Source organism: Ananas comosus, linkage group 2, assembly GCF_001540865.1.
Source record: "Ananas comosus cultivar F153 linkage group 2, ASM154086v1, whole genome shotgun sequence".
Classification (NCBI taxonomy): Eukaryota; Viridiplantae; Streptophyta; class Magnoliopsida; order Poales; family Bromeliaceae; genus Ananas; species Ananas comosus.
Genome location: NC_033622.1, coordinates 13,877,278 through 13,892,391, shown reverse-complemented (window position 1 = coordinate 13,892,391; position 15,114 = coordinate 13,877,278). Strand labels below are relative to the sequence as shown.

Genomic DNA, 15,114 nt, shown 5'->3' with positions numbered 1-15,114 from the left:
GTATGCACGCATACGGAAGGTGCAGATGAAAACGAGCGATTTGTTGAGAATCTCCCCCCTCCTCTTCGTTCTCCCGCACGGGCCTCATGGGTAATAGGTTTTCGCCTCCACGGGTAATTTAATTTCTCGCTTCAATAAATCTAAATTTATACAGTTTATTATGAACAATTAATCCGATTACTGTGTTTTCGATATTGATTTTTTTGCTTTGGTATTTCTTAATCGACGGAGCAGGTTCGTAGAGATTTGTAATCGAAGAGCTTTCTCTCACTACGGGGCGATCGCGACGAGGGTACTAAATCTCTCTATTGTGCATCGAAACCCTTGTGATTGTTGAGGGGTTTATGCGATCTTTATGGGGCATTATGATTTTTTTTTAAAAGTTTTTATTTTTACTTTTCTTGTGTGTTTAGGTTTAGGTTTGGACGAGCTTTGAAGGACGAGATTGATCTCATTTAGTGAGGGGAAAAAAAAAAAGAAAAAAATTGAAAAATAATGGTGTTAGTTTTAGCTTTGGGTGATCTCCATATTCCCCATAGAGCACCTGATCTCCCTGCTAAGTTTAAGTCCATGCTTGTTCCTGGGAAAATTCAACACATTATATGCACTGGGAATCTATGCATCAAGGTAACTTCAAATCATCTCTTCTATATTGTATTCTTAGCTTAAGAGATTTATGGTGGATTTTGCTTTCTTTTTGTTTAGGTATAAGATGAAGAAAAGCAGAATAAGATCTTTGCATGTAGCCGGTCTAATTTAGAACCTTCGCGTCATTCAAATTCGGGGTAGCCGCGTAGTTAACCATGAATTTCAATTGGCAATTACCTTGGCAATTACCTTATGCTTGTGTATTAGTTTTAAATACTGTTGCTTAAAGCCGTTCTTTTGTCGGTCGACTCAGGGTCAGAGTATGTGTCGACAAATATATCATGTTTGTTTATGCGAAATGTTCTGCTCTTGCGTAAAAATTCATGCACAGGCGAAAGTAAATTATCTCTAATATGGCTTCTTTTGTGGGTCCATAATGTATTCTCTCCAAAACAAAGGATTTTAAAGTCATGGCACGGAATTATGCCAAGAACTTGCTAACATAGTATGGCACGATGCGTATTGTGTTGTGCCTGAGTGTGTTGGTCACAAAAATATATGCGTGTTGACACATTATGACGTGAGATATTTATTTTCTTTGGCGCTAATATTTTCTAATTACTTATTATGTATCTTTATCAAATCTCTTGTACTTTATCGAGGTAACTAGCAAATTTTCAAAGAAAAAAAGGGTTTTGAACTGTGCTATCAGCACGGGGCTCACGTCGTGTCAATATCTTGTCAGCATAGTATGACACACCAAGCACGACCTTTGTCGATGAACACTTAAATCCTTTCTCCAAAGGGATGTTGCTGTGATTCATGGGGAAGAGAAGGGAAGGGGCTTTTGTGATAACTGTAGGTTTAAAACTATAATATATTTTATTACTCCCTTGATAATAGTTTTTCTGGGAAAGACGAATAGAGGGCTCTCACTTAGCGACCTTTGTAAAGGCCATGCTATAATATTTTTTTAGGTTTTCATGTGTGAACTTATTCCTATCAATATTGAACCTAAGGATGAAATACTTTATACCTCAAGCATATCAGTGAAATGGATTAAGTCATTTAGTGAGAAGTCTGATCTTAACATCTCATACTATAACCATGAATAAGTTGACCATCGCTCCCATTTGTGGGCTTTTGATGGCCTTAGGCCCTTAGCCAACTCATGGGCTTGGAAATGTGCAAAATCTTCTGGTTAATCATGATTTGCACCATAATTAAGCTTCTCCCTTGAAAGTTGTATATCATATACTTATCGAGAATTTGTTCTGTTGAATGAAATTTTATTACTGCATCAACAATTCTAAGTTTCCATTCTTTCGAATCTTATAGTTACTTGCATTAGTCTTCAGTTTCTTGGAATTTTGTTACTTGCATCAGTTTTCAATTTCAGTTTGTGAGTCTGTACTATTTTTTCTTTTTATTAAGATGTTAAACGGATGCTGGGTGCATACTGATCTTTCTTAGTTAGATTGCTTACCTGCTGCAAATACCTTATGCTTTTTGGTGTGTGACAAATAGTTTCTAACTTATAGTAGCGGTCTTTACAAACAACGCTTTAAGTTAGCGGTTTGTTCTGCTTTTCTTCGTCGGATCATCTTTGTTTTGCACTTGTTATTGTCGATGGGGTGGATTTAGCAAAGAATGAACTGAAGAGTAGTTCAAGTATATAGAAGTCAAGTTTTACAATTCACCTGTCTTTCTATTTCTGACAGGAGGTCCATGATTACCTGAAAAGCCTCTGCCCTGATCTGCATGTCACCAGAGGTGAATATGATGAAGATGCCCGTTATCCAGAGAACAAAACACTTACTATTGGTCAATTCAAGCTTGGGATATGCCACGGCCATCAGGTTCTCTCTCTCTCTCTCTCTCTCTCTCTTAGTTGTTCTTCCTTTTCTACTTATGTCTTTTGTTTGTTGTATTTATTCCTAGGTGGACAAAGGTTTAAAGTGTTTGTAAATTGTTTACCTTGTCTACTAATGCTATATTTCACATATTGCGAACTAGAAAAAGCTTTGTAGTGTATACCAGCTGATTGAAATCGCCTTATATAGGAATATGACCGTGTAAAATGCTCTTTTCTACTGTTTAATCTTTCATATGGAGACACCTTGCTCGAGTTTTCTCATGTTAGTATGAAATGCAGGTATTGTCGTTATGTCTTATTCAGATAGCACTATAGTAGTTTTCCACATGGAAATACTTGGTCTGAAGATTGAGCTAATATTTGGTGTTTCTGTCTCTAATAATCACGAGTAATGATTGAAATGTTAACAGAAACATTTATTGTCGGCTACTTCTGAAGCATGGGAGCCATAGTGAAAATGCTAGTAGATTTCACTCTTATTATATAAACCTGCCGTTAGAAAAATTCAGTAAATGCCAAGAGGTGTCTGGTTTGTGACTAACTCCCAACATACTTGCAAAAGATTCAATGACACATGAGGTTGAGCAAGGAAGCGTGTAAATTCGAGTGCTTCTTAAAGGGATTGGTAATGTTATCACACTTTTGTGCCACATTAGTTGAATCCACATATGATGCAAATATCGAATCAAATGTATATATTTAATTATTTTTTCTGAAATTTTACTTGGGTCATAATTGCTTGTTGCTAGTTACAACATTTGTAATGCCAGATCAACATAGTAACTTATGTCTTTCATGATTGGGAATGTTGTAAATCATTATTACTAAGCCTAATGTTAGTTGAATATATGATTCTTCTCAACTCTGCACAAGTAACTGAGGTGGTTGTTTAAAACTGTGATGGTAACTAATTAATACTAATGAGGTTTGCGTCATGTATCTGGTTCTCTCGGTGGTTGTCCACACTGTCTGTATCTATTAACTTCAAAGAGACGTTAGCTTTTTTTGAAACATTCTTGTCAGATTTGCTTAACTTCCACCTTGCTTCTATAATTTCATTCCACTTATTATATGGTTACATGGACATTGGACAGTTTTTCTCATTTTTCTGATACAATATGCACAGGTAATCCCATGGGGTGACTTGGATTCATTAGCTATGCTGCAGCGGCAGTTGGATGTAGACATTCTCGTCACAGGCCACACCCATCAGTTCAAAGCCTACAAGCACGAGGGTGGCGTCGTGATAAACCCTGGCTCAGCAACTGGTGCATACAGCAGCATCACTTATGATGTCAACCCGAGCTTCGTGCTCATGGACATCGATGGCCTCCGTGTCGTGGTGTATGTCTACGAGCTCATTGATGGAGAGGTGAAGGTCGATAAGATCGACTTCAAGAAGAACGCGACCACCCATGTCTCGCACTAGTAATACAGTTGGCTTTTTGTCGCTTCTTATCTATTCAAATTTCAATGTGGTTTCAGACACTAAAGCGGTTGGACAAGAGGGGAAGACAAAACTTTTATATGGCATGTCTTTTTATGTGTGGAACCAAAATTAGGTCTGTGAAGTGATGCAGGTATACTTGTATTGAAGTAGTGTCTTATGTCTTGCTGGATATCGTGAGTTGCTTTGCTCAGAACCCAAATACTGTTGATTATTTCACGTAGAGTTTTTATTGGTTTTTTTTTCCCCTCTTTTTTTGTGTTTTAACAAAGCTTTATTGGTTGGATATGAGATTATGAGTTGAACTCTTAGAAAAAACCCAAAAAGAAGTCCATTTGTTCTCCATTTGGCAAATCCGTGTATATTATCCTTCAATTGATTTACGAAGTTATATTTACGAGACCAACATGCATGTGAGTAAACTCCGAGCAGCAGTAGTTTCCCTTGAAAGCAGTGACCGGTTTTTTTTTTCTCTTCTTTTTCTCGTTTCTATTTTTTTGGATGATCAGCTGTTCGTCGAACCGAATAGAGACGTGAATTTTGGCTGTGTTGCTAAAATTCTCGCTGCGTTGAGACTAAAATCAAATTAGCAGGGCCCAGTTGAAGTATTGTGTAATTGTAATCTGAATAAGCATATGAACTGTTTTTATTTGATTTTATTTTTTCCCTGGAGGTAAACAGGAAGTCGTCTTTTACATTCTCACACCAGTTCATCATTGCCTCTTTTTTTTTTTCTTTTTGTTTCTGTTTCGTTTATTTTTTAGAAATTAATTTAACTAGAAATATGAAGCAATAAGACTTTAAATTTGAAATGTCAAATTTGAATCATCAAATTTTTAACCAGCTGGGCTAGATATCATCAGAACACCCGTAACATATATTATTTTATTTGTACATACAAGAGATACAATCATATATGCCAGTCTTCATTACTGTATTCTCATAATTATAGAGAAACATTTACATACGTTCCAATGGGGAGACACATACAAATATTTACGAATTACGCATATACAATATGCATACATTATGCTTAGATATGCATATTAGAGAGAGAGAAAGAGAGAGGGAGAGCAAATAATTCGGAATTAAATGTTTTAAATCATCATCATGTTTGAACAAAATTAAAACGATTATGTGATGATTATATATATAGAATAATTAAAGCACGTAAATATCAAATTATGCAAGATGTAGTCAAGCTTGTCATATATATACGTACAACGAGCAAATGAATGTAAATTTTTTCAAGGATAATAAGTTGCCTATTTTAATTTCATCCATGTTGTAGAGAAATCAAAATTACAAAAAAAACCTCATCATTCCTAATCCTTCTACAGAAAAATGCACTAATTCTGGTGCCCTACTATATGAGATGAACAAACACTTAATCAAACTAATTAACTGTGCATAAATTTATCACTATACAAGAAAAGGTGTAAATTAAGAGAGATTAAAAGTGATTTTTTTTTTTTTTGAGAGAGAGAATGGTAGTATACTATATTTTTTGTAAAAAAGAATTTAGTTGAAAATGTGAAGCAATTAACTAAGTTTCGAAATTAGGATTTTGGGTACCGACTATCAAATTCTTTGTCACTAGTGGTAGGACGGACAACAAGTTAAAAGTGACATTGACAGATAATTTTCATACAGTTGCTGAATTTGATCAAATTCAGTTAATAAGGAATGACCAGATTCAATAAAATAAATTAGGAGGAAATAAGTAACTGCCAACAAAGCCTATCACAAAACTGCTTACCAATTCAGTAGATGAGAGGCCCATGAAAATCAACACGTTGGGTGACACCAAGAGTTCCCCCAAACACTTCACTACAGCCCAAATCACTAATGGGCCCTAATGAAGTGCCTGAAGGGAACTCCAGGGAACAACCAACTTATTCCTCCTTGAGCAAGCTACACCTGGATACGTATATATATATATAGTGACCCCACTTAATCCTGTTAGCATGCTGGTCAACACGTAGAGTTCCCCCAAACACTTCACTATAGCCCAGTACTTGTTCTCATGAGCCCTAGTGAAGTGCTTGAAGGGAACTCCAAGGGAAAACCAACTTGTATTCATCCTCCTTTAATAAGCCATACCTTAAAATGTGCCACTTTATTAGTCCCTATTCATATGTTGGGTTACACCCAAGAGTTCCCCTAGACGCTTCAATAGAAGTATATACATATATATAAAGGCTTATCCACTGCTTTAGGGTAACAAGGCCCTATGTAATGAAGTGTCTGAGGGAACTCCAGGGGACATCGATCCAATGTTCTAACTTGTATTGAAGCTCAACTCCTATGACTCTTATTTATAGCTAGGAGTGAGCACTAACTCCTTCTCCAATGTGCTAAGAAGTAACATGCAATGCAACATGAGGAGAAGAAACAATTAATGTACCGAGCCGCATTCGCGGCCCAAGTGGAGGAGAGGGAATCCGAATATATGTATATATCTTCGATGTGGGAGTAGGAATAGTATGATCTTCTTATCACGTCCTTTTTATCTCTCATGAGAGAACCTAGGGGCAACTAGCTAGTGCTATCGAATTCCCTATCACCAAGATAGTTCTCATGCTGTTGCGCAAATTGTAGCGACGCACATTCCTTTCACCGCAAAGAAAGATTAGTCTACGCACCGCGAATATCGCAACAGATGCGTGGCATATAATAATGTTGCAGTTGTTGTCGACATGGCCAAAAGACAGAATAATCCTCCGTACAGTTCATTAAAGAGATAAGAAAAATACACAGCATAAGCTCGCAGTAACACACAACCACTATTCAGAAGGTTAGGAGTCGAAACAGATCAGTCTAACTTAATAGAGGCGACATTCACGCGCGGTTTGAAGAAGAGGAAAGGGAAGATGAGAGAAGAAACTGTGTTCTCTATTAAGCGCGTCAAAGTAAGCTCATTTTGCTCTTTTGGAGAAGGATTGTGTAAATGGCATCTTTGAAGATACTGGAGAAAGAGACTTAGCCAACAAAAGGATACTGCACTAGTTGGCTTTGTGGACCACTGAGGTGTACTGATTCTCGTCTCACCCATACCAAAAAAAAAAGTGCTAAATTAAAGAACGTGTCCAGGTTCAATGAATGTCTGTAGCCAGCCCAAAAGTATCTTAATTTGCGATCACACCCCTTCCGTGGAGAGGGTTAAATGGGCCTCGTGTTGGATCACCATAAATCTATCTGAATCCGCTTTGCCTCCGACCGAAAACGGGTTTCGGATAGTTAAATCGTGGCGGAAATCTAACAGAACCGGAATTGTCGATTATAGTAGCTAGTAATAGACTCACAGAAGATTAACGGATCGATGAATTTGCAGGACTAAAACCCCACGCTCCGAAGCGTATTTGGCTCGGGTTATTGGATTATTCGGATCCGTTAACATTCCTACTAACCGCAGCATAAAGCAAGAGATATATATAACCGTGTAGCACGTACGATACAAAATATTCCCAGTATAAATTTTCACCGACACAAGAAGAAGAGCCATTGAGAAGCAGCAGCTTAAGAAGAAGTTGTAGCCTCCGAGAAGAGGGAGATGTTTTCCGGAGTTCCCCCGTTCACTTCAGTTGGGCTCTCTCAGCTCAAGAACTACTACTACTACTACTACTACTACTACTACGTACTGAATCCGGAAGTGGAGTTCCGGGCGAAACCAAAGTTTGAAGTATCATATATGTGAGATCTAGACCTCTACCTGATCATGGTTAATTCAAAGTAATTAATTAGAGCTTACGTTTAGTATTTGTAACCTTGTATTGTTGTTATGAATTGCAACAATGATCTTTTGCATTTACTATTATGAGAACTGGGGCTCTTTTTTCTTTTTTTTTTTTTTTTTTTTTTTTTTTTGTTTTCCCCGCTTTGTTATCGGTGTTGGAGATTGAGAAAGGAAAATATATATAATTAATAACAAGCAGCTCTCAGCTGGGTTATGCTTTTGCGCTCTCGGAATCAAATCAACTTGGGATTCAAATGATTTGTCTAGTTCATTAATTCTGTTTTGCTTTATTTTTCTATTATTAAGAAAATTATTTGAACTATGAATATTTTTGAATTAGTTATCTAATTTTCAAAAATTTTGAGTTTACTATTCAACCTTTCAGTTTTATTTACTTTCAATCAATCAACGGTGCTTTGTCTTTAAAATTTGAACCTGTAATTTGTCTTACAAGTTCACTTATTAGTATATTTTATACAATTCTCATAACTATAAAATTATTAAAATAAATAATTATTTTAAAATTTAAAGTCAACAATAACAAAATATTATTAACTGACTTAAATCAAACAAATTAAAAAAGAGATTAAATAGTAAAATTAAAATTTTAAAAAATTAGATAGTCGATTCAAATGATCCATAGCATAGATAAATCATATACGTTTTTACATTTGTACTTTAATAACATTCTAGAGAATATTAAACAATGCTTGAGTAGAGCTTTTGTGCAAAGTAGAAACATTAATTGCTTGGGTCTAGCTTTACATGAACACACGGTGAAGAGATGAGGTCCGCTGAAAAAGTTCTTTTCAATGTTTATAATAAATAGATAAATAAATAAATAAAAGAAGCTTAACTACGAATAGGATATGTAGACAAGGTGCTTCACCAATGATATATATTTGATAATTGAAATGAACGAAAAGAAGATTCAAGCGAAAGAAGTGACAAAGTCATTTTCGAAATATACTACAGGTGTACAACTCATATAAGACCTATAAACATTGTTTCGCTAATGCCTTCTCCACCACCCGAGCCGAATATAATTTCTAGTGTCTTGCTATTTGTCCTGTGTTGTGCCGCATTACTCCAAATACTATTGATAGTATTCCAGCACAACTCTCTCTTTCTATATATATATTCAACAACTGCGAAGATATATAATCTTTTAAAATGGAAATGGAAAAGATATATACAAATATGCATATATGGCTCCATTAGGCCAACACCGCATGACACGAAAAACAGAATAAAGGCAGCCGAAGCCTGGGGCGCAGGCCCAGAGAAAGCGAAAGCTCGAAAAATAAACAAAAGAACACCACAACCACATTGTTTCTCGAGAGTGCCTGTATGTAGAGAAAGGAATTCGCATGCTCGGGATGCGGCAGTCTAGGAGAAACGGAGACTACTGACCAGCCTTGCCACCACTTACCCTTGCTCGGCCTGTACGAAACCGCCTTCTTGCAGTTCGCAGCCGAGGTCCACCACTGATAGATAACCACGTCATCAAGAACAAGCCAGCAAATTAATTACTGTTGAAATGGATTCTCCCTTGGCCCAAAGGACATTGTTACACCTGACAAGTTAGAAACAAGCATATCAACTAAACAAAAAGAAGATGGGTACACTGAGATACTCTATTCTGACAGCAAAATAGGAAGTAATTTACTTGGTCTTACTAATTTGCTGTTTGGTAGATGCTTGAGCGTACCAGAAGTAGATAGTTGTGGAAGTACTATCTTACAGTTTGAGGGTCATTTAAGTCACATCGAGAGCAAAGACTGCAAGGTCTAATGAAATTATCAAACTAATAAAGTAATCAGCACTTGACATCCACCAGGTAAAAAGGTCTCTCAGTTGGCGCTTGTTCAAAGATTCCATAAGCATGCTCGGACAAGATCTGCATAACTGTTTTATATCTAATGGAAAATGATTTCACATTACCTCCTCGGCATCCTAGCTAGTGCACTGCCACGAGTTTTACAACAACTGCAGGATGTAAAACAGGAATTCTTAATTACATGTTATGGTGCATCATGATGACCGCTAAACTAGAAAAAAAAAATAAAAAATGCAATCATATTTAGTTGTCGCTAAGGACATCGTAGGTTTACACTTTGTATCATCATTGAAATTAATTATATCCCAATGCTGAAGATAAAAGAAACATTCAGAAAAAGCTTCTGTTATGGGCAGGAAATTTACTCAACACTCTAAATCGATGTTCATAAATGTTTGTGATGATAGTGGAACTGTCCAGGTCTTTTAGCTGAGATACACCTTCCTTCAATCACCCGGAATCCTCATTCTGTTCTTAAAAATGGAAAACAGAAAAATTCAAGGCTTCAGAGGAAGCAATACATAGAAATCACAGGATGAAACATTAGATGATAACATTAAAATTTCAGCATAAATATGAGGCTTTGGCACTCAACTTCAGACATTATGCTTTTCTCATACATAAACACATGAACAATTACAAGAGAATATCTCTCAAAAAAAGAGAAAAAAAAACAATTGCAAGAGAATCACATAAGGTCTTCATAAAACAAAAGTGGACACTCTACATGACCAAAATGAAGAGAGCATCTATTTGTTAGAAAACAAGATGTTTAGATCAAACTGTATAAGCCCAATTACTGAATAGCATTAGTGATACAGTGAATCAGACCTTCAACAATGCGATTGGAAACAATTAGGCCCAACCATGATATTGCATAAAAACCCATAAAAACATGAGTAGAGCTGCGTTCAAGTTGCTTCCTGCCTAGATAAGAAGTACAACACAATCACATTTTATCATGCTTGAAGCACCACAAGTTAAAAAAAAAAAAAAAAAAAATATGAAGAATAACCAGAATGCTGCATGCGAGATATACAGGAGAGAACACTTTTTTTTGAGAAAAAATGTAGTAAGCTACCGCTTTATTCAAAAATTTTTTCCCGAAAAAAACTCAACAAAAATGTGAAGCAAGTAGAGATCAAACTTGAGACTTAAAGTACCAACCATTAAATCTTTAGCCAGCTGTGCTAGATACAGTCGGTGATATACAGGAAAGAGTTAAAAGCATAAAACACAAACCGTACTTTATTTATGCCCATATATGTATGATCTACCTGCTAGTTAGAAACTATGAATGCGACTTTTTCTCGCATTAAAAGTGAATAATATAAACTGCATACCCACACCAGTTTAGCAACTTAATTGTGAACTATTTGTCTCGACAAAACGGATAAGAACATATTCAGCACATTGTAGTACATAAAAACTGATAAAAACCAATTTTTTATTAAAAAAACGCAAACAAATACCTGATACTTCATGATCATGTTAGTATCAATCAACGTCGAGAAACCCAAGCAAATTTAGAAGATATAAATTTGCGTGAACAACTATATCAAACAAGAATTAGAAATAGCATTAAGATTTATAGTAATTGAAGTGATTTCCTAATTGCAATTCGAAATATTTATCGAAAAATTGAAGAATAAATTACTTACATTAGACATCGTATGTCCCATATCTACTTCCTATCGCGAAATGCTCCAGTTAAATCAAACAGGAAATTGTTGCTAACTTATAGAAATCCGACGATGATTTCGACAACAAAAACCCTAAATTTCACAAGAACAACGTACCAAGCAGGGATTTTTTTGCCCCCCTTACCATCGGAAAAAGATCGTTTCTGAAGATCGAAGAGGCGAGATTCGAGGAGAAATTTGTGCGAATCTCTCCAGGTTGGATTCGAATGGGACGTGGAGTAGCGCCTTGAAATCGAAGGTCGTCTCAAGGATCGCGTCGCATTGTAAATTAGGGTTACCAAGGAGGAGAAGAGAGGAGACGCGAGAGGAGACATCAAATGGAGACATGGAGCGCAGGTTTTCAAAGCCCTAGCCCTCTCTCTCTCTATCTACCTCTCCAGCTAGAAAATGCCGAGTTTAATGAAGTCGTTGACGATCAGTTTCTCGTTGCCGACTTCGTGGCGTGGAGAAGCACATCGCGAATTCGGTGCGCGGAACAACAAATCTTGCCGAATTCACCACCGAGACACGGACGAATATTTATGATTATCACCGGCGCTCTTGTGCTTGTATGCGGACGATATGATAGTTGTTGGTTCATGGATTAGTATGATTTCGTTAAATGTATTCATGGGCTCGTTTTTCTATTTGTTCGATCTTTTGAATAACATAATATGAGAACCCATCATTAGCTCCCGTCATTTTAATTATGACATCGTGGAATTAAATTTCTACCATGTAATCTAATTAAATACTTATCTTTTATCCTACCCATCTTTTAAATCATATTTCTTTGAGTAAACAGGGATATACGTACCCTATTTAAACCCATCTTTTGAATCATAGACCTCTTAATTTATTCTGTAAGTTCTAATTAATTAGGTTCAATTCCCCATCTTCAATATTCACTAATTAAATCCTTGCATTATATTCTAATGGATTAAATTTTCAGACCTTAGCTGGAATTCTATCAATATAGCACTAAGTTATTGGTGTTATTAGGTTTTCGGCCTTTGGGTGAAAAAATGCACGATTAGGATGATGTGAGCTTTCTAAGGTTGAGTGAGTTATTGGTTTAATAATATAATTTAACGGATAAAAATAGTCAAAAAGTTAAATCTAACGGCGGAAAACTTGATAGCACCAAACGCTTGGTGCTATCGATAGTATCCCAGCCGTACTCAAATTTTCATCTGTCATCCAGTTCTCTATTAGATTATCTTTTGTGTTGCATATTTCAGGGGCCTATAAATTACTTATAATAAATTTTTAGATTCAAAGAAAATTTTCAAAAGAAATGGCCTCTCTTTTATTCTGACATCAATAATTGTAAGCATAATATTTTCCTTGACATACAAGTGTTGAATTTGTGACAATTAACAGGTCTCAAATTGTCTAGTTATATATTACAAGACTGGTTCAAAAAAAAATTCTATTGCTCATCAATTTCGAGCAGTGCACAAGATCAAGAAAGACAAATAATTTGAGCAAATTAACTAAGTCGATGATTGTTAAAAAGCCAAGTTGAACTATATTCAATTATTTTTATTGTTTAAGTCTCATTAGTATAGAATACAGATGAGATATCTCCAAAATTTGGACATTGTAATTATGAATACATAAATTTTGAATTAAAATTTTGAGCTAATGTATATCTTTATTAATTTTACTCGAAATTTAGTTTGAAAACAGGTTAGACCAGGCCAAATCCCTAATTCGTTTTCCGAACTTGCTGAACGCTTGAACAAGATATATAGAAATGTTAACTGATTTGTAGTTTTTTATGCACAATTTTATGTATATTTAGTCTGAAGTTTTTGTGTCAATGTAAAGTTAATTTTTCTAATACTGCAATAATAGAACTTGGTAACAAAAACCTAATATGGATAAAGTTTTGTATAAAAGCTAATACAACGGAAAATATAGCACAATTGACATGAAATATCAATAACATCAACTATTTTTATATAATAAGTGAAACTAATTAAATTATCTTATTACTAAGTTTACGACATCAAAAGTAGTTGAGAGTATATATATTCACACACATATATATGTAGACACTGATATTTAGCTATCATTCGTCAATACAAATAATTTTTTTTTTTAAAAAAAATATTTTTGCAAACTTTTAGTACTGACAACTTCATAATTAGGAGAGAATGCATTGAACATAAATGCTTTGTTGTGCAAAAAAATATGTTTAATTTTGGACCAAATTAAGAAAACCATCTAAATATAATTCAATGGTTAAATCCAAACTAAACCTTTCAGGAATGGAACTTTTGTTGCTGCGATCGACGATGAGCTCAGAAAGCGGCTGGAGGAGGATCTCTGTCGCCGCACGTTGAGAGGGGCTTCACCTCTGTAGCCAATATTGGATAGCACCCTGGAGTTCCCCCAAACACTTCAGTAGCATTTGCTTTTGCACCTGGGAGGTAAAAAAAAAAAGCCCTACCTAATGAAGTGTATGAGGGAACTCCAGGGAACAACCAATTACTTGCATATATTCCTGCAGTTTCTAGTTATTACTAAACCCTGCATGCATGCACCAATTCAGAGCCCTTGTGGCCCAGCTCATCATCATGATCAAGTTGTTGGGTGACACCCAGAGTTCCCCCAAACACTTCACTACAGCCCAAACACTTATGAGCCCTAATGAAGTGTCTGAAGGGAACTCCAGGGAACAACCAACTTAATTAATTGCAAACTCTCTCTCTCTCTCTCTCTCTCTCTCTCTCTCTCTCTCTCTCTCTCTCACACACACACACACACACACACACACATATGCATATATATAATCTCTTTTGCATGCATAATCAAAACTGAGCCCTAACACTAACGATACGAAGGTTGGGTGCCACCCAGAGTTCCCCCAAACACTTCAGTAGAGATAAGGCTTATATTTTCAGTGTATATTATAGAACCCTACTTAATGAAGTGTCTGAGGGAACTCCAGGGAACAACCAACTATCTCAAAAACCCTAGAAAATGGGACTAGCTTAATCCATGAGCCCATTAATTCCATGCTCTTTAGCTTACTCTTCGCACACCAACTTGTATTGGAGATCACCTCCCACATGGGTCCTATTTATATTAGGGTTTCAGAGTGAGCACCCTCCCTTATTGCGATGAAGTACAGATACATGCAACCATGAGACAATGGACAATTGCAACAATTGCATGCACCTGGCCGGGTTTACGGTCCGAATGAAGGGGAGGGAATCCCACGTGGGCGAGGCTCTTGAGCCTCTGATCGATCGCGCCCTTTTTGTCTCTGTCAAATTAGCCTCTCATAGATGCTTTTATTAACACATCCCAATTCCAAAGAACCTGCGCAAGTCGTTGTGGGTACGTATTCCTCCTTATCATGCACCGAGCCTTAGTTGATCATCTCATCTCTACCGTGCTGTTGTTCTAATCGTAGCCATGCAAAAAAAAAAAAAAAAGAAAAAAAAGAAAAAAGAAAGAAAGATAAAAAGAAGAAGAAGAATTAGATGTGAAGGATTAACGAACTGCTCCTCCCCTGTGTTGGATTAAATCGGTGGAGATGGTATCTTGAGATACGAGGATAGCTACAATTGGCCTTTTGGGCCATTAAAGGATGATTCTCGGACTCTCTCTCTACATGAAAGGTGTCTGGGGAAGCTGTCCAGGTTCAATGAATGTGGTGAACTGCCACGCGTAGAGAGCTGTGGTGTCACGAACGATTTTGAAGCGTACCAGAGGTTGGCCCGAATGTTGGGCCGGACTAATTCTCCCCGTCCCGCATCCATTCGGCCCAAATAGTTTTAGATGTGTTGAGTTGGGTTGGGCTTTCGTTAGTAGGGGTAAATGTAAAAAATCAAGCCCACCAGAACCACTAACTCGTTGGATCTAAACCACCGGCCCAATTACTAGAATATTTTTTGTTTTTATATTTATATTTTTATTTTTATTTTTTCA

General features: G+C 36.3%; 1 protein-coding gene and 1 long non-coding RNA gene across 7 annotated transcripts; one reads left to right on the top strand and one right to left on the bottom strand.

Moving 5' to 3' along the window:
- Positions 1–4,164, top strand: LOC109706836 (vacuolar protein sorting-associated protein 29). The gene is made up of 5 exons (XM_020227846.1): positions 1–113; positions 235–292; positions 414–627; positions 2,310–2,447; positions 3,591–4,164. Exons 3-5 carry the CDS (start codon positions 496–498, stop codon positions 3,891–3,893), a joined length of 573 nt encoding a protein of 190 aa, XP_020083435.1. The 5' UTR covers positions 1–113; positions 235–292; positions 414–495; the 3' UTR covers positions 3,894–4,164.
- LOC109724401 lies at positions 8,532–14,741 on the bottom strand. Of its 6 annotated transcripts, none has more exons than XR_002219929.1 (5): positions 14,359–14,741; positions 13,437–13,600; positions 9,853–9,955; positions 9,327–9,636; positions 8,532–9,223 (listed from the first exon to the last, which is right to left on the bottom strand). It is a non-coding gene; the product is annotated as an uncharacterized LOC109724401 (long non-coding RNA). The 6 variants fall into 6 exon arrangements; XR_002219927.1 differs by lacking the exons at positions 13,437–13,600; positions 14,359–14,741 and adding exons at positions 10,319–10,414; positions 11,315–12,010 and having other exon boundaries at positions 8,756–9,223; positions 9,853–9,960; XR_002219923.1 differs by lacking the exons at positions 13,437–13,600; positions 14,359–14,741 and adding exons at positions 10,319–10,414; positions 11,315–12,008 and having other exon boundaries at positions 8,756–9,223.

Coding starts and splice junctions, on each gene's coding strand:
- LOC109706836 (XM_020227846.1), top strand. CDS start 496: ATGGTGTTAGTTTTAGCTTTGGGTGATCTCCATATTCCCCATAGAGCA. Junction 628..2,309: donor CTGGGAATCTATGCATCAAG/GTAACTTCAAAT, acceptor TATTTCTGACAG/GAGGTCCATGATTACCTGAA. Junction 2,448..3,590: donor GGATATGCCACGGCCATCAG/GTTCTCTCTCTC, acceptor CAATATGCACAG/GTAATCCCATGGGGTGACTT.